The 25747-nt window shown below is 41.1% G+C and overlaps 1 protein-coding gene across 1 annotated transcript in view; it reads right to left on the bottom strand.

The window, feature by feature from the left end:
- Window positions 1–20722, bottom strand: part of si:ch211-225h24.2 (testis development-related protein) — a 40476-nt gene extending 19754 nt beyond the window's left edge. Inside the window, exons 1-2 of the mRNA XM_031800335.1 lie at window positions 20379–20722; window positions 9889–9942 (exon numbers count right to left, since the gene is read on the bottom strand). Coding sequence (XP_031656195.1) covers window positions 9889–9942; window positions 20379–20465 — 141 coding nt within the window. The 5' untranslated portion in view covers window positions 20466–20722. The remainder of the gene's footprint in view (window positions 1–9888; window positions 9943–20378) is intronic.
- Between the last annotated feature and the right edge of the window lie 5025 nt (window positions 20723–25747).

The following is a 25747-nucleotide window of genomic DNA, read 5'->3' as shown; positions in this document are numbered from 1 at the left end:
TGGTGGTGAGAGGAAGCTCAGTTATCGGCAGTGGGAGAAGATGGAGCGAGATGGATTTTGGCCGACATTCTGCACATTTTCTCATCGATTAAACATTTAATCTCAAAACAGTTTTCTGTTTCCAAAATAAGAATCTCTTACAAACAGATTGCACTACGTTTTGCAGACTTTACCATTTGCCAAAGTTTCAATGTAAATAGTCCGGGGGCCATTTCATTAATTGTTCTTATAGTTTGTTAGGGATCTTTTTGGGCCTATACCTATACACTCCGGTACCGCTTGCTGTGCGGTAGCAGAGAGAATAGTCTATGACTTGGGTGACTGGAGTCTTTCACAATTTAATAATAACAATGTGATGTGTATGTTATGTTGTAAAACATGTATTTTTTCAGTGAAATACTAAGTTGAAAGAACATTTGTTTGTTCTTTATTATCTAAAGAAAGGATGTCTTGTATGTACATGTACTTACCTTGAGTGCCTGAGGGTGACGCTGTTACTAATTACTACATGTGATCTTTATTATTATTATTATTTCTCTCCCCAATTTCATGTCATCTGTACTTGCACTTAACCCATGACATCTGATAAACGTTATTTTACCCACATCCCTGCCTCAGTGTGTTATATTACACACTCCTTTTATTTCAAGTTGTTTTTGACAAAAATTACAATGAAAACATGTCAGTTTGTCACTTTCACAAGGTTTGAGAAATAACATGTTCAACTACTTAAGATATTGTCTCTAATCTAGGTGGTGCCTAAGGAAGAATTTTTAACTTCTCTCATTGGGTGCGTTTGAGTTGTAAGGAGAGAAGTCGGTGAAGATGCATCTGTGACTGCGAAAGTCGAACACTAATGTGGTTTTCTGACAGCGAGGCTCAGATCAACATGGCAGTGTTGCCATTGTTTATAAAAGCTTCTCTTAATAATGTATTATGTATCTAACCCCATAATCACACACTCACAAACTGAAATCATAACATAATATTGTGTGTACACATTGTTCAATCAATTAGTGAGAGCGCCTCAAATATCATATTGGTATATACGGTGCATTTCGGAAAGTATTCAGACCCTTTGACTTTTTCAACATTTTGTTACGTTACAGCTTTATTCTAAAATGGATTAAATTGTTTTTTTCCGTCATCAATCTACACACAATACCCCACAATGACAAAGTAGAAACAGGTTTGACACAATCCATTCTCGGAGCTCTACGGACAATTCCTTCGACCTCATGGCTGGGTTTTTGCTCTGACATGCACTGTCAACTGTGGGACCTTATATGAACAGGTGTGTGCCTTTCCAAATCCTGTCCAATCAATTGAATCAAGTTGTGTAAACATCTCAATGTTGATCAATGGAAACAGGATGCTCCTGAGCTTAATTTGGAGTCTCATAGCAAAGGGTCTGAATAGTTATGTTAATAAGGTATTTCAGTTTTTTATTTTTAAAACATTTGCAAACATGCCTCCAGCCACCCAAGCCATAGACTGTGCTCTCTGGTTCCATATGGCAAGCAGTAACAACTTCTATCCACAAGCCATAGACAACTAAATAGCTAACATAATGGCTACATGGACTGAGTTGACCCTTGTGTTTAAAAAAAATCACACTCACAGGACTCTACAGACTCACACACATAACGACACTCCAACACCACACACAACACGCACACACACACACACACACACACACACACACACACACACACACACACACACACACACACACACACACACACACACACACACACAGCACCACCGTGCACATGTTGTACAGTAAACCCATACACACTCTGTGTGATTTGTTAAGTCTATGGGGAATGCCATTGGTTGTATTTACAGTTTGATGAAGGTGTCATTAAAATACCTTACAGTCTAAACACCCTAATAAAGTAGGGGGGTTAACAAATATCAGATATGATTACTTCTCATCCTCTCTTTCTTTCCTCCACATACCAGAGGGGTTGAGGTTGAGAGGGGTTGAGGTTGAGACATCCCAGCAAGCACATAACATTCTGAGAACCACATAACATTCTGAGCGTTTCAAACATTATCCATTTTTTGAAAGATGGGAAACAGGCCTTTAAAATGATACGACATGCAATAAAGAATGGTAATCAGTGAACCCGTCAGATTCTAAAGCCCTGTCTAAGCAGGGGAGGGGTTCTACTAAGCTATATGAAATTATTTTAAGATGGTCACCAAGGATCATTTAGCTATTTGAGTTAGAATTTTAAGACCCCTTGAAGTATCAAAAAGATATATATACACTACTGTTCAAAACCTTGGGGTTACTTAGAAATGTCCTTGTTTTTTAAAGAAAATCACATTTGTTGTCCATTAAAATAACATCAAATTGATCAGAAATACAGTGTAGATATTGTTAATGTTGTAAATTACTATTACTAAATATTCAGACCCTTTGCTAGTAGACTCAAAAATTAACTCAGGTGCCTCCTGTTTCCATTGATCATCCTTGAGATGTTTCTACAACTTGATTGGAGTCCACCTATGGTAATTCAATTGATTGGACATGATCTGGAAAGGCACACACCTGTCTATATAAGGTCCCACAGTTGACTGTGCATGTCAGAGCAAAACCAAGCCATGAGGTCGAAGGAATTGTCTGTAGAGCTCTGAGACAGGATTGTGTCGAGGCAGAGATCTGGGGAAGGGTACCAAAAAATGTATGCAGCATTGAAGGTCCCCAAGAACACAGTGACCTCCATCATTCTTAAATGGAAAATGTGTAGAACCACCAAGACTCTTCCTAGAGTTGGCCGCCCAGCCAAACTGAGCAATCGGGGCAGAAGGGCCTTGGTCAGGGAGGTGACCAAGAACCTGATGGTCACTCTGACAGAGCTCCAGAATTCCTCTGTGGAGAAGGAAGAACCTTTCAGAAGAACCACCATTTCTGCTGCACTCCACCAATCAGGCCTTTATGGTAGTGGCCAGACGGAAGCCGTGACAGAGGTACGTGACAGCCTGCTTGGAGTTTGCCAAAAAGCACCTAAAGGACTCTCAGACCATGAGAAACAAGATTTTCTGGTCTGATGAATCCAAGATTGAACTCTTTGGCCTGAATGCCAAGCGTCACGCATGGTGTTGGCAGCATCATGCTGTGGGGATGTTTATCAGTGGCAGGGACTGGGAGATAAGTCAGGTTCGAGGGAAAGATGAACGGAGCAAAGTACAGAGAGAAACCTGCTCCAGAGCACTCAGGACCTCGGACTGGGGATAAGATTCACCTTCCAACAGGACAACAACCCTAAGCACACAGCCAAGACAACGCAGGAGTAGCGTCAGGAAAAGTCTCTGAATGTCCTTGAGTGGCCCAGCCAGAGCCCGGAATTCAACCCGATCTAACATCTCTAGAGAGACCTGAAAATAGCTGTGTAGCAATGCTTCCCATCAAACCTGACAAAGAGGGTCTGCTTGAGAGGGTACAGAGAAGAATGGGAGAAACTCCCCAAATACAGGTGTGCCACGTTTGTAGTGTCATACCCAAGAAGACTCAAGGCTATAATCGCTGCCAAAGGTGCTTCAACAAAGTAGAGGGTCTGAATACTTATGTAAATGTGATATTTAAGCCATCTGATTCGATGAAAGATGGAGTTGAATTTGTCTTTCTGCCCATAATTTCATTTAAAGTACTCAAGCACTTTGAAGAATCTAAAATATATTTTGATTTGTTTAACACTTTTTTGGTTACTACATGATTCCATATGTGTTATTTCATAGTTTTGATTTCTTCACTGCTTTTTTACAATGCAGAAAATAGTACAAATAAAGAAAAACCCTTGAATGAGTAAACTTTTGACTTTGACTGGTACTATAAATAAAGTATTTAGTGCTTTAAAAAATTTTGAATACATTTTCGTTTTGTGTCATTATGGGGTATTGTGTGTTTAGATTGAATGAGGGAAAAAATGTATTCAATCTATTTTAGAATAAGACTGTAAGTAACAAAATGTGGAAAAAGTATTTCTGAATGCACTGTTGTATAGTACAGCAGTATTGTAACTGATAAATGCACACACACACACAACCAGATGTTCATGTTTTAAATGTATGTAAATTGTAAAGTATTTTGTCTCTGTAATGTCTTTTTCATTATGTGCCGGACCCAAGTAAGACTAGCTGTCGTCATTGACGTTGGCTAATGGGGATCCTAATCAATGTAAATTTAATCCCATACCATCTCTCTCTCTCTCCTCCTCCCCCAAGGCTGTTTCTCTTATTTATTGGTGTAGTCTCTCCTGTGGTTGTCTGGTGTAAACTGTGGATCAGGTTTACTACACTCCAAATCCATGCAGCAACACTGAGACCAGCAGTGACGCCAAAGCTTTGACCCTGACCCAGGTATGGCAGCTGTGTGTGTGTGCGCGTGTACCATAGGATACAGTAAGCTACTCAGCGATCTCCTTAACCTTCACCTCCAGGACACCAAAGCCAGCATAGCAGCCACAGCCCAGTGTAATCTCCATGCAGCCCAGCAAGCAGGCTATTCACACCTCAACAGGCTATTCACCTCCCTAAGCTCTCTGTGTGAGATGGCAACTTTTCCCTCCATGCCACACAGAACAATGGACGTCTTATTGGAAAGAATTTCTTTCATCCATACCTTGGTATTACTGCAGTCTGCATGATCAAATGGGTATACTTCAAGTTCTACAACTTAAATATGTTTTTTTTTATCATACAAAGTAATGAAGGCATTATGCTGAAGCGTATAATCTCTGTCTAAGCATAAAACTGACCCATGCTTTTGGCGATTCTAATCATGGCTTTCTATCCGGACAATTCTTGCTATTTTCAGCTTTGCTTTGTTTCACAACCGATTACTCCCCACCAAATCCTGACTCCTCGAAAGAATGTTCAGCTTCCTTCCCCCTCGTACCAACCCAGCCGTCCCCCATCCTCACTTACAAGCAGGTATGAAATACCAGCCACTCTTGTCACTGAACAGTTACAGTAACAGTTAGCACAGCTCCTGGGGTATCTACGCACAAACACCACATGGTTAGGAAGTATGGTGGTTTAGCAAAATTGTACACATTCCAGCAGCATCTCATCAAAACAGGTTATGAAATACCCCATGAGATCACACACACACACACACACACACACACCACACACACACACACACACACACACACCACACACACCCACACACACACACACACACACACACACACACACACACACACAGTAGGGGAGAGCAACAAACTTTTGTTGACAGAAACCACAACGGACACCTGTTTATCGATACCACAACAAACAAGATAACAAAAGCTAAGACACAAAAACACACCAAACACACACACAGAGATCTAATAACATCACCACAAACAGATTGAAGTGACCTGGGCTGAGAACAGAGCAGAGACACTAAGGGCTGGGCTGAGGGATGATGAGGGTTGAAGGTGGAGGTGGACGGATATCCACTGTGTCATAATATCTGGCCAGTGGATGGGGGTTGAGGGGGGTTTGATACAAGGGTATGATGTGTGCCATACACTCCCCTACTATTTATTTGGACAGTGAAAACTACAACTAGGGGCTGTTACGATGACCATATTACCGCCACGCCGACAGTCCACGAGTCATGACGGCAGTCAAATTCCATGTGACCGTTTAGTCACGGTAATTAGGCTTCTCCAAGCTCTGATGCTGCTGTGATGGTCATTAGTATCCTACTAACTGTGCTAACTGCCTGGTACTCAGCACTCTATTTTCCCTCTATATCCACTCTGACATCAATGCAAATGTAATCAAAAATCTAATCAAACACTTCATGAGAGGCCAATGAGCTCATGTTGCACAAGATTTCTATAGGCTATGCAATTGCGTGAGAAAACAGTGTATGGCCTCTATTAAAACAGAGGAGGATCCCATCAGCTTTCAATATGCTTACAATATTTATTTCTCAACTTTCCTAATATTAAGCACATTGATTCTCTTTAAAACAGGATTTCAGCCTACCTGGCTGGCTAAGAATTAACCACGGGATTTATGTGCATAAATAACATGTATTTTGTCCCCGCTTCTGTTTCGAGACAGTGGCATGATAATGGTTAATTTCTATATCAAACACAAATTTCACACATACAGTATATTATTTAGTATATGTAAAGACAAGATTAAATCAAGAACAGTCTAATGGGTGACAATATTTAGCCTATCACTTGTGAATGAGATATTATCATTTGTGAATGATGCCCAGCTTGTGTGCAGTAAGAAACAGTGCATGCCTTTTTTTGCAACTTTTTCAAATCATAGTCACCTACCTCATGTAGCCGAGCCCATAAGGTGTGTATATCAACTAAAGTGGCCAAATACTTTGCAAAGTTAAGCACAATTAATCCACTTTACAACAGGTTGAAGAGTCTATCTGGCATCCATGATGCAGTGTGTGAGTTTCAAGTTTGGAGAAGATCATTTTCACCCATAAAAATGTCCCTTCATAATAACAAGCATACATGCATAATCACATTTGCAGTCACTTTTGAGAATGGTGTTTTCTAACTAATTGATTGCATTTTAGAACATTCTAGACTTATAGCCTATACAACCACTAGCATCAAAAAATCATTTTAAGCAATGAGGCTGGACGCAACAGATCAGAACGTAGGCTATTTCTTCAAATTACAAGCGCAGCGAACACATGCTATGTGCGTATTGCTGCGCTTATAGCCTAACAGTTTATCAACATGTTAAGCTAAACTTTGTGATCTGTTGCGTCAGCCTCATTGCTTTAAAAATGTCTTTTTTATGCTATGGTTGTATAATTTGGGATCTTATCGCATCCCACAACTGTCCCAGACTATGTTTTGAATATTTATTATCGCACAGACATAGAATAGGTTAAGTTTGTACTATGGGGGATAGTACATTGACATAGGCTTTATCAAGAGCTTATCCAATTGTGGAATGAAGAGACTGATGAAGTGTGTGCAGCCTGTGCAAAGAGCAAAGTAGAGCTCATTGCCTTTCATGCAATTTTTTCAAATTAAGTCGCATAATGAAGCCTTAGCATGTATTAAAAATCTAAACAAATAGCCCAACGTTCTGCATCACAAATAAGTGCATAAATTACTCTAAATGAAGCATATAGGAGGACCTGTTTCTTTGTTAACCTCTCAACACAGAATAGGCGCATGTGCACACTCCCCTCATATCGTTGGAGAAAATATACTTCTATTTTATTCATGTTATGTTCATATGTATTCTTCATACTATAAAATAATATAAAATAATGGTCTCGGAATTCTAACCAAATCTTGTCTGCTAAATGAACTACTAGTGTAGCGTGTAGCCCACCTACCATATAGCATAGCCAGATCAGGGCCTAACATGACAACTCAGAGTATGCTATTCTGTTCTATTATGTTTTCTGAACACTTCTACATTCATGTGAATTCTACCATGATTACAGATAATAATGAATGAATCGTGATTAGGTTAGCATGTCTTGAAGGTATGGTATTTATGACACTAACTTTCTCACTCATCATTATTCACGATTCATTCATGATTATCCGAAATCATGGTAGAATCCACATGATTGTAGAAGTGTTCAGAAATTTACTGTATTATATTCTTATTTACAATAAAAGCGACTCAAAAAATGACACAATGCATTAGTGACCATTACATTTCTATTAGCACAACATAACCCAAAACACAACCAAAAACAACTGCAAATGCGTCCAACAAGTTTGTAGAGTCACAAGCTTGATGTAGTCATTGAATGCTAGGAATATTGGACCAAATACTAAACTTTTGACTAAATGTAATACACTATAAGTGCATTTGTCCTTCAAATGAGGGGATCATACCTTCAAATGGGGGGACTAGATACATTTAATTTTAAAACGGTAAAACATATACAGTGCCTTGCGAAAGTATTCGGCCCCCTTGAACTTTGCGACCTTTTGCCCACATTTCAGGCTTCAAACATAAAGACATAAAATGTATTTTTTTGTGAAGAATCAACAACAAGTGGGACACAATCATGAAGTGGAACGACATTTATTGGATATTTCAAACTTTTTAACAAATCAAAAACTGAAACATTGGGCGTGCAAAATTATTCAGCCCCTTAAGTTAATACTTTGTAGCGCCACCTTTTGCTGTGATTACAGCTGTAAGTCACTTGGGGTATGTCTCTATCAGTTTTGCACATCGAGAGACCGAATTTTTTTCCCATTCCTCCTTGCAAAACAGCTCGAGCTCAGTGAGGTTGGATGGAGAGCATTTGTGAACAGCAGTTTTCAGTTCTTTCCACAGATTCTCGATTGGATTCAGGTCTGGACTTTGACTTGGCCATTCTAACACCTGGATATGTTTATTTTGAACCATTCCATTGTAGATTTTGCTTTATGTTTTGGATCATTGTCTTGTTGGAAGACAAATCTCCATCCCAGTCTCAGGTCTTTTGCAGACTCCATCAGGTTTTCTTCCAGAATGGTCCTGTATTTGGCTCCATCCATCTTCCCATCAATTTTAACCATCTTCCCTGTCCCTGCTGAAGAAAAGCAGGCCCAAACCATGATGCTGCCACCACCATGTTTGACAGTGGGGATGGTGTGTTCAGGGTGATGAGCTGTGTTGCTTTTACGCCAAACATAACGTTTTGCATTGTTGACAAAAAGTTCAATTTTGGTTTCATCTGACCAGAGCACCTTCTTCCACATGTTTGGTGTGTCTCCCAGGTGGCTTGTGGTAAACTTTAAACAACACTTTTTATGGATATCTTTAAGAAATGGCTTTCTTCTTGCCACTCTTCCATAAAGGCCAGATTTGTGCAATATACGACTGATTGTTGTCCTATGGACAGAGGTCTCCCACCTCAGCTGTAGATCTCTGCAGTTCATCCAGAGTGATCATGGGCCTCTTGGCTGCATCTCTGATCAGTCTTCTCCTTGTATGAGCTGAAAGTTTAGAGGGACGGCCAGGTCCTTGGTAGATTTGGAGTGGTCTGATACTCCTTCCATTTCAATATTATCACTTGCACAGTGCTCCTTGGGATGTTTAAAGCTTGGGAAATCTTTTTGTATCCAAATCCGGCTTTAAACTTCTTCACAACAGTATCTCGGACCTGCCTGGTGTGTTCCTTGTTCTTCATGATGCTCTCTGCGCTTTTAACGGACCTCTGAGACTATCACAGTGCAGGTGCATTTATACGGAGACTTGATTACACACAGGTGGATTGTATTTATCATCATTAGTCATTTAGGTCAACATTGGATCATTCAGAGATCCTCACTGAACTTCTGGAGAGAGTTTGCTGCACTGAAAGTAAAGGGGCTGAATAATTTTGCACGCCCAATTTTTCAGTTTTTGATTTGTTAAAAAAGTTTGAAATATCCAATAAATGTCGTTCCACTTCATGATTGTGTCCCACTTGTTGTTGATTCTTCACAAAAAAATACAGTTTTATATCTTTATGTTTGAAGCCTGAAATGTGGCAAAAGGTTGCAAAGTTCAAGGGGGCCGAATACTTTCGCAAGGCACTGTATGAAAATACCCTCAATTAAAAGCTGACATTCTGTACTGTTGCCTCATATAAAACATTTGATCTCAAATCCAAAATGATGAAATATAGTTTTAGATTCACTGTCCAAAATATATATGTAGGGGGGGTGTACACGTGAAGGTAGAGTGAGTAAGAATAAGGTTTGAGCAAGGGTTTGGAGTGAAGGGTGGAGTGGGGTTGTGGGAATGATGTGAAGATAAAGGGGAGGGATATAGGAAAGTAGGAATGAAAAGGGGTTGAGGTTGACACATAGAGGGTCTAGGGGCTAGATACTGGAGGTGTGTGGGTTTGAGATGGAATAACTAAACAGTTGTGGTGTTTGGAGGGATTGGGCTGTTTACCTTGGATACAGGGCTCACTGCCTCTTCCTCGTCCTCCCCCTCTGGGTCCTTATCCTGAAAAGCAACAAACAGCAGGGTCAGTAACCAGAGGCAACACACACACACACACACACACACACACCACCACACACACACACACACACACACCACACACACACACACAGAGTTAACTAAAGAGATATAACATACACATAGTACACTGAGTGGAACATCATACAGCATACTCAGCATACCCTATTACTCTGGTCCCTGAGGCTGACAGCCACAAACTACAGCTCAGAGTTTGTACTACTCCTACACTACTCCCCCCCCCCCCCCCCCCCCCCCACACACACACACACACACACTGTTGTAGACATGTTCTTAGACACACACCGGAGCTGAGTCTAGAGCAGTGTGTGCAGGCCTTCCTGTAAGGCAGAGGTATTTATGGAACAGTAACATCAACACTGCCTCGGGGGGGGAGAGGAAGGCCTCAGATCTCTCCCTTTACTCAGAGAACAGAGAGACCACCTAGGGGAAGTGACACAGGAGAGGATAAAGACGACAAATAGGGGTCTTCTGTTCTGCTCTATACCATGTATCAGTCTGGACTTAAAAATAGATATGGTGATTGATAATAGTCATTTACATTGATTGAGTGTGAATGTTGCATTATAAAGTTGCCTTGTAAATCTTGTTGATAATATATTTTTTGGTTTTACATGGCTGCCTCTAAGGACAGCTGACTGTGTGTAAGGTAAATGATTGGGTTTGGCAGTGGGGTGGGAGTGAGGCGGTGGTTTGACGTGTCAGGGCAAAGCCTTCTGGGACACAGCCACCTCAACAGATCAAAGACAACACAGTCACAACAGGCCCAGTCTAATTACTACTATTTATGGATGCAGAAAGCATTAACGACACACAGACAGAGAAGAGAGGGAGAGGAGGGGAGAGAAAGATGAGAGGTAGATGGACAGAGAGAGGCGGAGGGGAGAGGAGGGAGACAGAGGAAGAAAGAGAGAGTGAGATGTAGAAAGATGACAGGGAGACAGAGAGGGGGAGAGAGAGGGGGGGACAGAATAAAGAGAGTGAGATGTAGAAAGATGACAGGGAGACAGAGAGGGGGGGGGACAGAAGAAAGAGAGTGAGATGTAGAAAGATGACAGGGAGACAGAGAGGGGGAGAGAGAGGGGTGACAGAAGAAAGAGAGTGAGATGTAGAAAGATGACAGGGAGACAGAGAGGGGGAGAGAGAGGGGGGACAGAAGAAAGAGTGAGACGTAGAAAGATGACAGATAGGGAGAGAGAGAGAAAAAGAGAGAGAGAAAGAGGGAGAGAGAGGGGGGATTGAGTAAGAGAGGAGAGAGAGTGGGGGGAGAGTTTGGGTGAGAGAGAGAGGAAAAGAGTAGAAGAGGGAGAAATAGAGGGAGAATGCTGTGATTAAGTAAAAATGTCCCAAAAACAGGAGAGAGGCAGAGAGAGGTTGGTTGCCGTCCTCAGAGCTTTAATCTCTATCTATCTTCATCTCCCTCGCTCTGTGTCTCTGTCTCTATCTCTTTAGGTGTTTGAAGCTTCCATTTTTGGCACTGAGTTGTTTGAGGAAAGTCAGATATCCAGGCGAAGACACATACAACTGATTTTAGCACTGCAAGTGCAGAAAGTCACCTGTAATGATTTAGAGGCATCATTCAAGATAAATGCTCTTACAATCCTTCACTTCACTAAAATAATCAACATCATATTGCAATAGGGAACACATTACTGCAATATGACGAAGATTTTTTTCTGGTGGATCAAGGCATGATTATTACATTTGTATAATTGGGGCCTACGGGGCAGAGGCAGTGTTTGATCCTCAACAGCAGGATTAGCTCTCCTCTCCTTTATTTTCCTCCACTGTTCATGATTAAATGAGTAGAGGTGAAGTCCTCTGAAGTCAGTATTTAGATTCAAAATCTGGTAATCCTGCTTCACAGGGAGCAGTATTACAGTGGTATTACAGTAGTATTCAAGCAGTATGATAGTTTATACACTCAGTGCCCTGCAAACACTACCCCCCCCCCCCTCCTCCTCTCTCACTCCGGTGAACCTTCCTCCCACGGTAACATCACAGAGACAGTCAGGACTAGGAGGATCTTGTTGCGAGGAGAGGGAAAGCAAGCTGTAGCATGGCCCGGAGCCCTAGAGCACGGTGGAGAAAGAAGATATTAACTTCCAATCTATTCTCTCTCCTCCTTACCCCCTAAACACTCTCTCCCTGTCTACAAATATTGTCTCTCCTTCTTTAATGCCTCTCTCACTTTTTCTCTAACTCCTTTCTCTCTACCTTCTTTCTGTCTCTTACTGAGTGCATCTCTCACTCTCTCCCTCCCTCTCTCCTTCCATCTGCCCTTCCCTCCCTCTCTCTCTCTCCTTCCATCTGCCCTTCCCTCCCTCCCTCTCTCTGGGTGAGGCAGATCTGCCACCTGGCCCTCTCCCAATAGAACCTGTTTTGCCCAGGGACCTAAACTGAAGGAAGGAAAAAAACTATTCTCATAGAAAATAAAGAACAGAACATTCAGAGACTCTCCTGTCAGACCTTGTTCTGATATCCATTTTTCCCTGATATGAGGGGAGAAAGCTTCTGTAAGAACATTTTATGATTAGACCTCTGACCTTGGATGCACTTTAATGCCATGCATGGCTTCATGAGGAGACCTCTCTGATTACTTTCCCAGGCCCCAGGGATAGGTTATAACTAAACCTGGACTGGGATCAGTTTTACTCATAACATTCACCATCTGGAATGATAACATAAAACTAACCCTGAATCAGTTCTTATGGGTAACCTCCACATATATACTTTCCCAGGGCAGCATCAGGGACCACCCAATAAGGCAGGGGCCATGATTTTCCTTTGGTGATTTACAATATTTAACAGACTCATGTGAGAGTGTTGGCCAACCGTTTCTCTCCACACGATCAATCCCACATTAGAGAACACTGAGATTGATGTTGGAACAAGTAGTGTAAATATGCCCCTGATGGTTAGAAAGCTTATACACTGTTTTGGGAAAGCAGAAATGCCCTCTAAAGATAAGCCTTCAGATAGTGTACCTCAGTGGAGGCTCCTCAGAGGAAGAATGGGAGAACCATCCTCCTCAGTGAATTTCATACACATTTTGATTTTAAAACATTAAAAAAGTTATCCTTTTTAGATAAAACTATACTAAATATAATCTATACTAAATATAATCACGTCACCAAATAACTGATGGAAACACTATTTGCAAAGAAGGTCTACAGTAGTCTCAGCAGCACTCTGTAGGGTAGCACCATGGTGTAGCCAGAGGACGGCTAGCTTCCGTCCTCCTCTTGGTACATTAACTTCAATACAAAACCTAGGAGGCTCTTGGTTCTCACCCCCTTCCATAGACTCACACAGTAATTATGACCATTTCCGGAGGACTCTCTCCAGCCTATCAGAGCTCTTTCAGCATGAACTGACATGTTGTCCACCCAAAGGATCAGAGAATTAATCTAGTACTGGAAGCATAAACTACAGCTAGCTAGCACTGCAGTGTATACAATGGGGTGAGTAGTTGACTCAAAGAGAGAGAAAGACAAGAGTTGAACAGTTTTGAACAAATGAATTTATTCTAAAATGAAGAAGAATCAAGAGAGAATTAAAGAGAGAGAGATTTCAGAATTGTTTTCACTTACTTAGCCTACTGAAACACCCTGCTCAAACATAGGGATGCTATGTTAGTTAGCTGGCTATGACTTTCCAACACAACACTGGAACTCTTTCAAGTCAAGCTGAGCTTTAAGTATTACTAATTTATTGCCACCGAGGCCTGTGGGTGTAACTGCTTACTGACTGTACACAAACATTGCTGCATGATTGTAGCGGGCTTACTAGTGCTTTAGTTATATTATCTATGCTGACTATGACGTTACTTTAATGGTGACAATGATCTAGGCTGTGTGTAGCGGTTTGGCTTGGAAAGTATTTTTTCGCCTGTTTACATACAACTGATATGTTGTGCGTTGTATTCCACAAGCAAAGTGAAGAGAAGGAATACAACGTAACTGCTATGAAGGTTAACTCTATTTAAGCGTGATCAGGGGTGTACACATTCCGGAGATTCTGTTGAAAAACGTTTCTTAAACGGAAGCAAACGGAACAGTGCAGTATTGGCCTCATCCTCACCGTAATAAGGCCTGAGTGTGTGTATGTGTGTGTGTGAGAAAGGGGGTGTTCTCTCATATCTGGGGCTCTCTCGCTGTCCCCAGCAGTCTGACAGAGGCCAGCTGCTTGGGCAAATATGGGGGGTAGAAGAAGGACCTCTTAGGCCCCACAAATATTGCTGGAACTCAGCTGGTAAATAGGCTAGAAGGGAGCAGAGTGTGTCTGCATGTGTGTGTCTGCGTGCGTGCGCGCGCGTGTGTGTGTGGCAGTTTTGTTAAGGGGATCTTAACTGAGCAGCTGATGTGCTATTTTATTTTTGTGTGTGAGGATCAGCTTATCTGTTCTTATCCGTTGTTTTCCATAACAGAGGGCTGACTCCATAGCTTCAAATTTGACCCCTAGAACACTTTCCATGCCGGTGTACAGATGTAGGATCTTATTTTGATACCCCTGTTGCAGGAGAACTTTCCTACAAAGCAGGAAATATAAAAATGTGTAGTGTATTTAAGGTTTAAAAGGGCTTCTGAAGTTTGTAATTTCCACTTCGACATTTCAGACATGATTTTCCATTACAAAAAATGTAGCAACCCCTACAGAAATGTCCATTAATTATAATCCACATTTCCTGTTGCTGCAGGATTATTTTCCTGATATAGCGCAAACTGGCTCAAATTAAGATCGACACCTGTATGATGATATTGAAGCTAGTGTAGGCTACAATTAAACTCTATGTAATTAATGTCAAGGAACTATATCAATAGTTAAAAAGGATTATGAAAAGGACTGAGATGAATTTCTTTGTGCTGGAAGGACATGCTTGACAGATATTGCATGATGTCACTTGAACACATTTTCATGTTCAATCAACAGGCTACACTGTAAAGGGGTTGCCATGCATTTGACAGTATCTTACTGGCAGCACGGCGGCGAGTAAAATTCCGTATTTCATATTACAGTACACCTACTGTTACCAGTCAAAAGGGTGGATACACCTACTCATTCAATGGTTTTTCATTCTTTTTGACTATTTTCTACATTGTAGACTAATAGTGAAGACATCAAAACTATGAAATAACACATATGGAACCGTGTAGTAACCATAAAAGGGCTCGATTTGATACACCTGTCAGTAACGGGTGTGGCTGAAATACAGTGCCTTGCGAAAGTATTCGGCCCCCTTGAACTTTGCGACCTTTTGCCACATTTCAGGCTTCAAACATAAAGATATAAAACGGTATTTTCTTGTGAAGAATCAACAACAAGTGGGACACAATCATGAAGTGGAACGACATTTATTGGTTATTTCAAACTTTTTGAACAAATCAAAAACTGAAAAATTGGGCGTGCAAAATTATTCTGCCCCCTTAAGTTAATACTTTGTAGCGCCACCTTTTGCTGCGATTACAGCTGTAAGTCGCTTGGGGTATGTCTCTATCAGTTTTGCACATCGAGAGACTGACATTTTTTCCCATTCCTCCTTGCAAAACAGCTCGAGCTAAGTGAGGTTGGATGGAGAGCATTTGTGAACAGCAGTTTTCAGTTCTTTCCACAGATTCTCGATTGGATTCAGGTCTGGACTTTGACTTGGCCATTCTAACACCTGGATATGTTTATTTTTGAACCATTCCATTGTAGATTTTACTTTATGTTTTTGGATCATTGTCTTGTTGGAAGACAAATCTCCGTCCCAGTCTCAGGTCTTTTGCAGACTCCATCAGGTTTTTTTCCAGAATGGTCCTGTATTTGGCTCCATCCATCTTCCCATCAATTTTAACCATCTTCCCTGTCCCTGCTGAAGAAAAGCAGGCCCAAACCATGATGATGCCACCACCATGTTTGACAGTGGAGATGGTGTGTTCAGGGTGATGAGCTGTGTTGCTTTTTACGCCAAACATAACGTTTTGCATTGTTGCCAAAAAGTTCAATTTTGGTTTCATCTGACCAGAGCACCTTCTTCCACATGTTTGGTGTGTCTCCCAGGTGGCTTGTGGTAAACTTTAAACAACACTTTTTATGGATATCTTTAAGAAATGGCTTTCTTCTTGCCACTCTTCCATAAAGGCCAGATTTGTGCAATATACGACTGATTGTTGTCCTATGGACAGAGTCTCCCACCTCAGCTGTAGATCTCTGCAGTTCATCCAGAGTGATCATGGGCCTCTTGGCTGCATCTCTGATCAGTCTTCTCCTTGTATGAGCTGAAAGTTTAGAGGGACGGCCAGGTCTTGGTAGATTTGCAGTGGTCTGATACTCCTTCCATTTCAATATTATCGCTTGCACAGTGCTCCTTGGGATGTTTAAAGCTTGGGAAATATTTTTGTATCCAAATCCGGCTTTAAACTTCTTCACAACAGTATCTCGGACCTGCCTGGTGTGTTCCTTGTTCTTCATGATGCTCTCTGTGCTTTTAACGGACCTCTGAGACTATCACAGTGCAGGTGCATTTATACAGAGACTTGATTACACACAGGTGGATTGTATTTATTATCATTGGTCATTTAGGTCAACATTGGATCATTCAGGGATCCTCACTGAACTTCTGGAGAGAGTTTGCTGCACTGAAAGTAAAGGGGCTGAATAATTTTGCACGTCCAATTTTTCAGTTTTTGATTTGTTAAAAAAGTTTGAAATATCCAATAAATGTCGTTCCACTTCATGATTGTGTCCCACTTGTTGTTGTTTCTTCACAAACAAATACAGTTCTATATCTTTATGTTTGAAGCCTGAAATATGGCAAAAGGTTGCAAAGTTCAAGGGGGCCGAATACTTTCGCAAGGCACTGTAGATGAATCCACTAACTTTGGGAAAAGTAGTATATTGGAAACAATTTAAAAGTAGGCTACAGCCCACACTTCAATGCAAAGGACGAATTGTTGCTCAATAGTTAGTTTATCAATAGATTATTGGGTTTCTGTGTCCTGCCTTGGTATTGGCTCAGATTAAATAGGCAATGGTGTCGCACTCCTATCGCACAGAAATACTGTCGCCTACACATACTGTCACATATTTGACATAAGCTACCAGTCTATTTACTTTATTGGCAGAATGTTTACACTGTATCTGGCAAAGGACTGTGACAGAAAGAGAAAACAACGGCAAATAGTTGTGGACCTGTTAATTCAACAATGTTTTGCATTGACTTTTCCCCCAACCTAAATATGCTGGACTTCCCGCGAATACTGAAACATTGTTTAGGCTACTAACAACAAATCAAAATTACAGTGGCTACATACTAGCATACATACAGTACCAGTCAAAAGTTTGGACACACCTACGCATTCAAGGGTTTGCCGTTAATGAGACGAGTGAAAATCAAGTGCTTTACTTTTGGAATCTAAATAATTAGACATAAGAATCTATTTCCTATTTATTTTTTATAACCATTGCAGAATATATTCCTCACCTTTTCTGTTTGTGATGTGTTCATATTCCTGAAGTAGCCATACAACAAATTACCATGCGCATCTCTCTTTTATTTGGGCCTATGTAATAGATAGGCTGTGTACTTCAATTTTTGTTGTATGTGATCCAATAGGCAGCGTGGTTTATAGCCTACATTTAACAGGTGAACATCAAGACAGTTGATCTTTTACTTTGAAGTACAATACCCTTCAAAAGTTTGGACACACTTACTCATTCAAGGGGTTTTCTATATTTTTACTATTTTCTACATTGTAGAATAATAGTGATGACATCAAAACTATGAAATAACACATATGGAATCATGTAGTAACTAAAAAAAGAGTTAAAGAAATCCAAATATAATTTATATTTTGCACTCTTGGCATTCTCTCAACCAGCTTCACCTGGAATGCTTTTCCAACAGTCTTGAAGGAGTTCCCACATATGCTGAGCACTTGTTGGCTGCTTTTGCTTCACTCTGCGGTCCAAGTCAACCAAGATCATCTCAATTGGGTTTAGGTTGGGTGATTGTGGAGGCCAAGTCATCTGATGCAGGACTGCATCACTATCCTCCAAACATTTGACTGGTACTGTAAATACTGTATCAAAGCAAGTACAGTGTAATTACACACAGTACAATATCGTAAAATGTACTGTATTATACTTAATCAGAACGAATTGATGAATTAATGGAGGAATGAATGAATGAGTTGTTTGCATTTCACAGTATTTTAATGTAATTACAGGGGGTTGGTCCAATCGGTAGTTACAGTCTTGTCCCATCGCTGCAACTCCTCTACGGGAGAGAGAGAGATAGAGAGAGAGAGAGCGAGACGAAGGTCGAGAGTCATGCGCCCTCCGAAACAGGACCCTGCCACGCCGCACTGCTTCTTGCACTATTATAGGCCTTAACAAAGGCTTCTAAACTGGCAGCGACTACAGGACCAAACAGACCACAATGACAAAATGTTAAAATGTTCAACCATTTAAGACTTGCTGCCACTCCAATCTATCCCCTATACATTTTACATTTCATGGGGCACTATAACCACATAGGAGCTAAATTGGTACATTATTCTCTCATAAGGGTGCAACAAATATAGACTCTAACAAGGCACGCCTCAAAATATGTTAATAAGCTAGAAACAACAATACCACGCACCCAGTAGTGGTCAAAAGGTTTTTGGTGCTCCAAAGATATGGTACGGTACTGTATTCTGTGGGGTGGAATTACAGCACCATTCAAAATACAGTAATTTCCACACAATGCACCATAATTTACAGTATGCTTCAATAAAACATGTTGCACAATTGGACAGCTTCAGTGATGACCTTAAGGGTTGTATATATTACTAAAGTGTATTGAAATCCACACTCCCCTTACGTATTTATTTGGACAGTGAAGCTCAAACTTTTTATTTGGCTCTTTACTCCAGCATTTTGGATTTGCGATAAAATGTTTTTTTATGAGGCAACATATTTTCATATATACTTTTTTGGGGGGGGGGGGGGGGGGGGGTATGCTATTTATGCTTCTATAACTTTCTCACATCATTATTCACAATTAATTAATTACAATACATAATCATTATCTGTAACCACGTTTAAGATTCGTTTTGCAACAGAATCGGCGGAATCACCAGCACACACAATTAACTTTCATCGCAGCCATCATCACTTTGCTCGTTGTATAATTCTTCTCCTTCTCTCACCATTTCACTTTGCTTGCATTCCTCTCTGTTTGAGGTTGTTGAGTAGGCTACATTATCTGCATTCACTACCTAAGTAAGTGAAAGGTAAACTAAGAAGGAGAAGAAAATACAACAAAATTTAGCTAGCTCTCCCTCTCTGCTGCTTCTCCTTAATTTGTGAAGAAATGTATTTCTTTGCTTGGTAGCCGTTTTGTTGCATCGAGCCATTATTCTAGCTTTCTACAATGATCATGAAATTATTTGAAATTATGAAATGATTTGCCCGAGACAGAATTAATTTGTTCAAAACTGTTCAACTATTGTCTTTCTCTCTCTTTGAGTCAACTACTCAACCAGACGTATGCACTGCAATGCTAGCTAGCTGTAGCGTATGCTTTCAGTGACAGTTCATGCTGCAAAAACTCTGATAGGTTGGAGGACGTCCTCCAGAAGTCATCATAATTACTATGTAAGTCTATTGAAGGAATTGAGAACCATCAACCTCCTAGGTGTTGTATTGAAGGCACTAGCTATCCTCATTTTTCTTTTTCTGGAATTCACTGAGTAGGATGATCCTTCCCTTCCTCCTCTGAGGAGCCTCTACTGATCCACATTAACATAGAACATTTCAGAAACATATTATATTCTTATTTACAATAAAAGTGACTCCAAAATGACACATGGCCAACATTATTTGCCCTTCATTTCTATTGGGCACAAAATAATAATGAACACAACCAAAACAAACTATCTAGAGTCAATCACAAGCTTGATGTAGTCATTGCGTGCTGGGAATATGGGACCCAATACTACACTTTCGATGAAATGTAATACTCTTTCGACACCTTCAAATGGGGGGACTACATACATAAAGTGCATTTATTTATAAACGGTAAAACAGATATGTACGAGAATATACCCTCTAAAGGTGACATTCTTTACTATCGCCTCATATAAAACGTTTGATCTCAAATCCAAAATTCTAGAGTATAGAGCCAAATTAAAAGTTTTAGTATAACATATGATATAACCTAGTTACTATTCCGATAACAAATCAAATATTTAGGGCTGTGCTCTATGTGTGTTTCAGGGACAAATGATTTGGACCAGGCCTCAGATCTAACTGTTGATCATAAGTACACGAAACGAAAACACCGGCTAAAACAGCTACGTGAACCCCTGCATCCTATGTGCGCTATAATCCCTCTACTTTATTTGTGCCAGCTGCTTGGCTGCTCTCCTTACCTTGTAAGTGTGTTGATGATGCCAGGATATTTCGTCCTCCTCCGACACATAGTCCACCAACACTTTGCTTTTGCTTTTCTTGAACATCTTTCCGAATTTCTCTTTAATCAATCTGGACGCGCGCACATCAAAACGCAGCGAAGAGTTCGTTCTGTCAAACTTTTTTTTCCGTTTCTCGAGAGATCGCAAGTAAGCACCACGGCTGTGGTTACTACAACAGATCTTGGAGCCTTTCCATGAAAACAGCTTTTTAGGCAAGCGACTTTATGCAGCGCCAAACTCCAGTTCAAAGACGTTTTGGTGTAGGGCTATTTGATGTAGCCTATGTCTGTTTGCGGAATCTCGACCACCACCTGGATCTCCTCCCACGTCGCTCCTCCCATATCCCCCCACATGAGTCCCGTTTTATGGTTGCCATGGTACTTTGAGGAGTGTTGTATTTTCCACCTTTGAAGTCACTGGGCTGAGATTAGGCAGAAGTGTTGGAACTTTTTCTAAAGTTAAAACTAGGATTTGTAGAAATCTAGTATGGCAGTGCTTCTGAAACCTTATATTTAGATTCAAACCAACCAACCATTATATGCATTCATGTAATGATTTGGGAGCTTTAGGACTGATTTGGAAATGAATTGGGCATTGTGGCTTGGTTTAGTAGCCCTTAGGCCTAGTTGAACAAATGAGGTGTCAAGACAGCACACAATGTTTTCCAACTCAGTGGACTATGCCCTATCATCTCTTGAACTAATTTGAATGTAAATGTAATATGCAAATACCTCTCATCATCTCAGAGATTATGTTCTGTGTTATCAGGGGTAGTGGTGGGGGTGCAGGTTGCATCACAATCATGCCTATTGGAAGATCAATAGATGTAAGGAAATGCAAATAAACCAACAAAAGCAATGTGATTTCATGACTCAGCATAACAGCCTATATGTAACTCAGAAAAACAATTGGAGTTCAGTTCAGTGGTGTGAGTATGCATGAAACTAGGCAGTTCTGATTAAAGTTAGCCTTGTGGTTTAACAGAGTGGGCAAAAAACTGGGCTCCTGCTCCCCCCCCCCCCCCCCTCTCCTTCCTTCCAGTCCTCCCTCCTCTCTGAATAAAGAAAGCCTGAGGCCTCGGGAACAAATTACACATTATGCTGCTGACTGGTCCCTAAAATAGCCTTGCTAACACTGTTCACCTGATCCTCAGGATCTGGATACATTTCTATGGCTGCAACTTCACAGCTAAATCAATTAGGATTGTAAGATTGTTGAATAACTATAACAATTAGGGTTTCAGAGTTTCTGCATCCTCTTTTAGATGTACCTCTAAACAATGTATGTTGTTCCTTTGATGACACACTCTACTAGGGATCTGTGATGGTTGAGCATGTGGAATTCACATCTAAAGCAATTCCATTTTTGATCACTTGTGTACATTATGGAAGCAACTTTCTGGATGTTGTTTGGTCTTTACAGAAAGAGGTACTGTGTAGGTTGAGAAATTCCCTGAAAGTGGTGTATTGAGAGATGTCGTTATCTGGTCATGCGTGCGTGGATTAATGGAAGTGCTTTCAAACCATACATGCAATCTTAACCTCTGACACTAACTTTAACCCCCCTAGCCCTAGATTAGGAACAAATAGCTCATGCGCTTGCTCAATGCCTTAGCTCTGACGACATCCCCACTCTTGTGAGTTCTGTATGGCAAGCTGGTCATGTGTTGTACTGTAAGTGAGGTTTAATGTCCAATCATTAAGGTCAGTGCCTCGCCTACAAAGTGGTGTGTCCACAACAAGAGTGACCTATTAAATGAGGTAGATCATTTTTATTGACCTATCACTGTGGATCACAATAAGAGCAAGTTGCCACAAATGAACATTTCCAGGAGTTGCATACATATGTAAATGGGGGTTTAGTGTTTCCCTTGGACATGACCCAACTGGCCACTTGTAGAAAAAGTGTCCATAATCGTCATCAGACAGTAGGGTAATTGTTTAATCGACTCTGTCCATTGACAATGACGACTTTGTCAAAGGTCAGAGTTCTCACACCCCACCCAAACTACCAATCACACCATGATCTGCACTCAATGGCCTACTCTCACTCCATCCACTGGGAAGACCCCTGTACTGTGTGTGTGTGTGTGTGTGTGTGTGTGTGTGTGTGTGTGTGTGTGTGTGTGTGTGTGTGTGTGTGTGTGTGTGTGTGCGTGTGTGTGTGTGTGTGTGTGTGTGTGTGTGCGTGTGTGTGCGTGCGTGTGTGCGTGTGTGCGTGCGTGTGCATGTGTGTGTGTGTGTGTGTGTGGTTAATTATAGCTCTCTCCCACAACACTAATAATAATGATCTGTAACTGCTCCCAGGGTTTCAGAGTTAACACAATGTTAGAAGTCTGAAATGGGACTAACTCAGCATCTATCTGATTGGATTTTATTCACCATGATGACCTGAGGGACCACCATAAGTCTCTTTAGCCAAGACCTGGAAGGACAGTCGCTATGATGTGCTCTCACAACTGAGTAGGATCAAGTTCAAAACCCTTTTCCTTTTATTTTAAAATGTTTTTCCCTCCTCCTCAAGTCAAAAACATCCATTCATCATAATAACCGCAGGAGAATGTCACAGAGATATACTGCAGTTGTTGATTCTCTCAAGGGTTTTCCTCCTGCTCTCTCTCTCCCTCTCAGAGTCTCTGGCTCCCAACAATGGCTGTGTTTGTGAGGGGTGTTTGTCAAAGCAGATTGTTAGCGGCAGGCTTGTTAAAGAGTACCAAATAAAAAGGGACAGTGGGGAATGGAATGTGAGACAGAAGGGGTCAAAGGTTAGAGATTGAAGGGGGAAAAGGGGATGTTCAAACCATGTTCAAATAACTTGTTTTTTTTAAACTAGTCAGAGGGTCTAATGGTGCTGAACAGGCATTTGAGTGTAGTAGGGCAACCTGCCTGTTATGGCAGCAACTGCATCATCAGTTACACTTTAACACTGAAACCAGCGGAAAATACGTGCCCTTCCTCAAAAATGAAGACATGGTGCTTTGAATGAAGCAGCTCAAGTTTTTATTTCCATCCCCACTTCTTGCCCCAGGGAAGGCGGTTGTGAATGGGGTTTGGGCTTCTGGCAATCCAGTGTACCAACCAAACTCATCTGTGTTAGAATCATCCTCTCTACCTACAGTATGACATCCTGTCAGTATCTGATTAACTCTTCCAATGAGGCCAGTCCATTACCATTCAGAACAAGATCCATTCAAGACATGTTGTCAACAGGTTAACCACCATAACCTGCATGCTAACAGAGCCCGAAAATAGCACGGATGTGTCTTTGCATGAAACCTATTTGTTAGTGTGTAAAAGTGGTCAGCTATCTTCTGTCCAGAGATCAATAGCTGACCTTTCAGGTTACGATTATTCCTGTCCTTTCCTACTGTGTGAAGTGTATGGGTTCAGTGTATCAGCTCTCTCTCTCTCTCGCTCTCTGTGTGTGTGTGTGTGTGTGTGTGTGTGTGTGTGTGTGTGTGTGTGTGTGTGTGTGTGTGTGTGTGTGTGTGTGTGCGTGCGTCTGTGTTCATATGTGTTCGTCTGTGTGCGTTTGTGTGTGTGTTATGGGGAGGTTGGAAAAAAGTCCTGACACAGGAGATAGGGTTTAATTAATTAATTCATTTATCCGTTATTTTACCAGGTAAGTTGACTAAGAACATGTTCTCATTTACAGCAACGACCTGGGGAATAGTTACAGGGGAGACGAGGGGGATGAATGAGCCAATTGTAAACTGGGGATTATTAGGTGACCATGATGGTTTGAGGGCCAGATTGGGATGAGATCAGAAGAAGAGGACACACTGAAACCAGGCTAAACCATTCCACAGTTAAAGAAGGACCACCACAGGAATGTGCTGCATCACACTGAGCACACACACACTCTTCAAAGAGTTAAAAAAAAGTGTGATTCATTGTTTGAACCTTATGTCCTAACAAAAGCAGGATACTGAACAGTATACACTGCTGTCCTTACTAATGTGTAATTATTCCTGTGTTACAAGTGGCTATGGCTAAGGTTGGGGATGGGGTTGAGCCGGTGTATGGACTTGAAGTTAGAGTTAGGGTTTGGTTGAGGCTAGGGTTATGGCTAATGTTAGTATTAGTGCTGTGAGCACAGTGTAATAATGAGTAATTACAATATTGTTACACTGTAATTACAAGAGTATTGAGTAGATACACAGTAATAGGGGTACTGTAATGTAAAGTGTATCCATCTATTCTGTTGAACCTTAAATTCATCAGTTCACATTTTCAGACGGACAGAATTCAGAGTAACTCCATGTGGCATCATATCAAATCCAGCCAATCTGTTTTATCTTACAGGCACCAACCAGGCAGACTCTACAGGTGTATGGGTTTTTAACAATTCAGTTTGTTTTTAAGGCTTTATGCTATTATATAAAATGTACTGATTCTCTACAGGCCCTTAGGTCCCATTGGACTATATTAGCCCGTGTGTCTGTTCTCTTTTGACACAGGTATGTTGTGTACTGCAGTGTGATTAGGATAGCTCAGCTCAGGGGGATAGACTCACATACACGCACACACACACACAAACACACACAGTCTTGTACAGCTAACCTTGTGGGGACAAACAGTCCCATTCAAAATCCTATTTTCCCTAACCCCTAACCCTAAATCTAAACCTAACACTAAACCTAGCTCCTAACCCTAACACTAAACCTAGCTCCTAACCCTAAAACTAACACTAGCTCCTAACCCTAAAACTAACCCTAGATCCTACCCCTAACACTAATACTAGCTCCTAACCCTAAAACTAAACCTAGCTCCTAACCCTAAAACTAACACTAGCTCCTAACCCTAAAACTAACCCGAGCTCCTAACCCTAAAACTAACCCTAGCTCCTAACCCTAAAACTAACCCTAGCTCCTAACCCTAAAACTAACCCTAGCTCCTAACCCTAAAACTAACCCTAGCTCCTAACCTTAAAACTAGCCCGAGCTCCTAACCCTAAAACTAACCCGAGCTCCTAACCCTAAAACTAACCCTAGCTCCTAACCCTAAAATGAACCCTAGCTCCTAACCCTAAAACTAACCCTAGCTCCTAACCCTAAAACTAACCCTAGATCCTACCCCTAACACTAATACTAGCTCCTAACCCTAAAACTAAACCTAGCTCCTAACCCTAAAACTAACACTAGCTCCTAACCCTAAAACGAACCCGAGCTCCTAACCCTAACACTAAACCTAGCTCCTAACCCTAAAACTAACACTAGCTCCTAACCCTAAAACTAACCCTAGATCCTACCCCTAACACTAATACTAGCTCCTAACCCTAAAACTAAACCTAGCTCCTAACCCTAAAACTAACACTAGCTCCTAACC

This window comes from Oncorhynchus kisutch, linkage group LG21, assembly GCF_002021735.2.
Source record: "Oncorhynchus kisutch isolate 150728-3 linkage group LG21, Okis_V2, whole genome shotgun sequence".
Lineage (NCBI taxonomy): Eukaryota > Metazoa > Chordata > Actinopteri > Salmoniformes > Salmonidae > Oncorhynchus > Oncorhynchus kisutch.
Note: the sequence above shows the minus strand (reverse complement) of the source record. Positions and strands in the feature narration are given on the sequence as shown.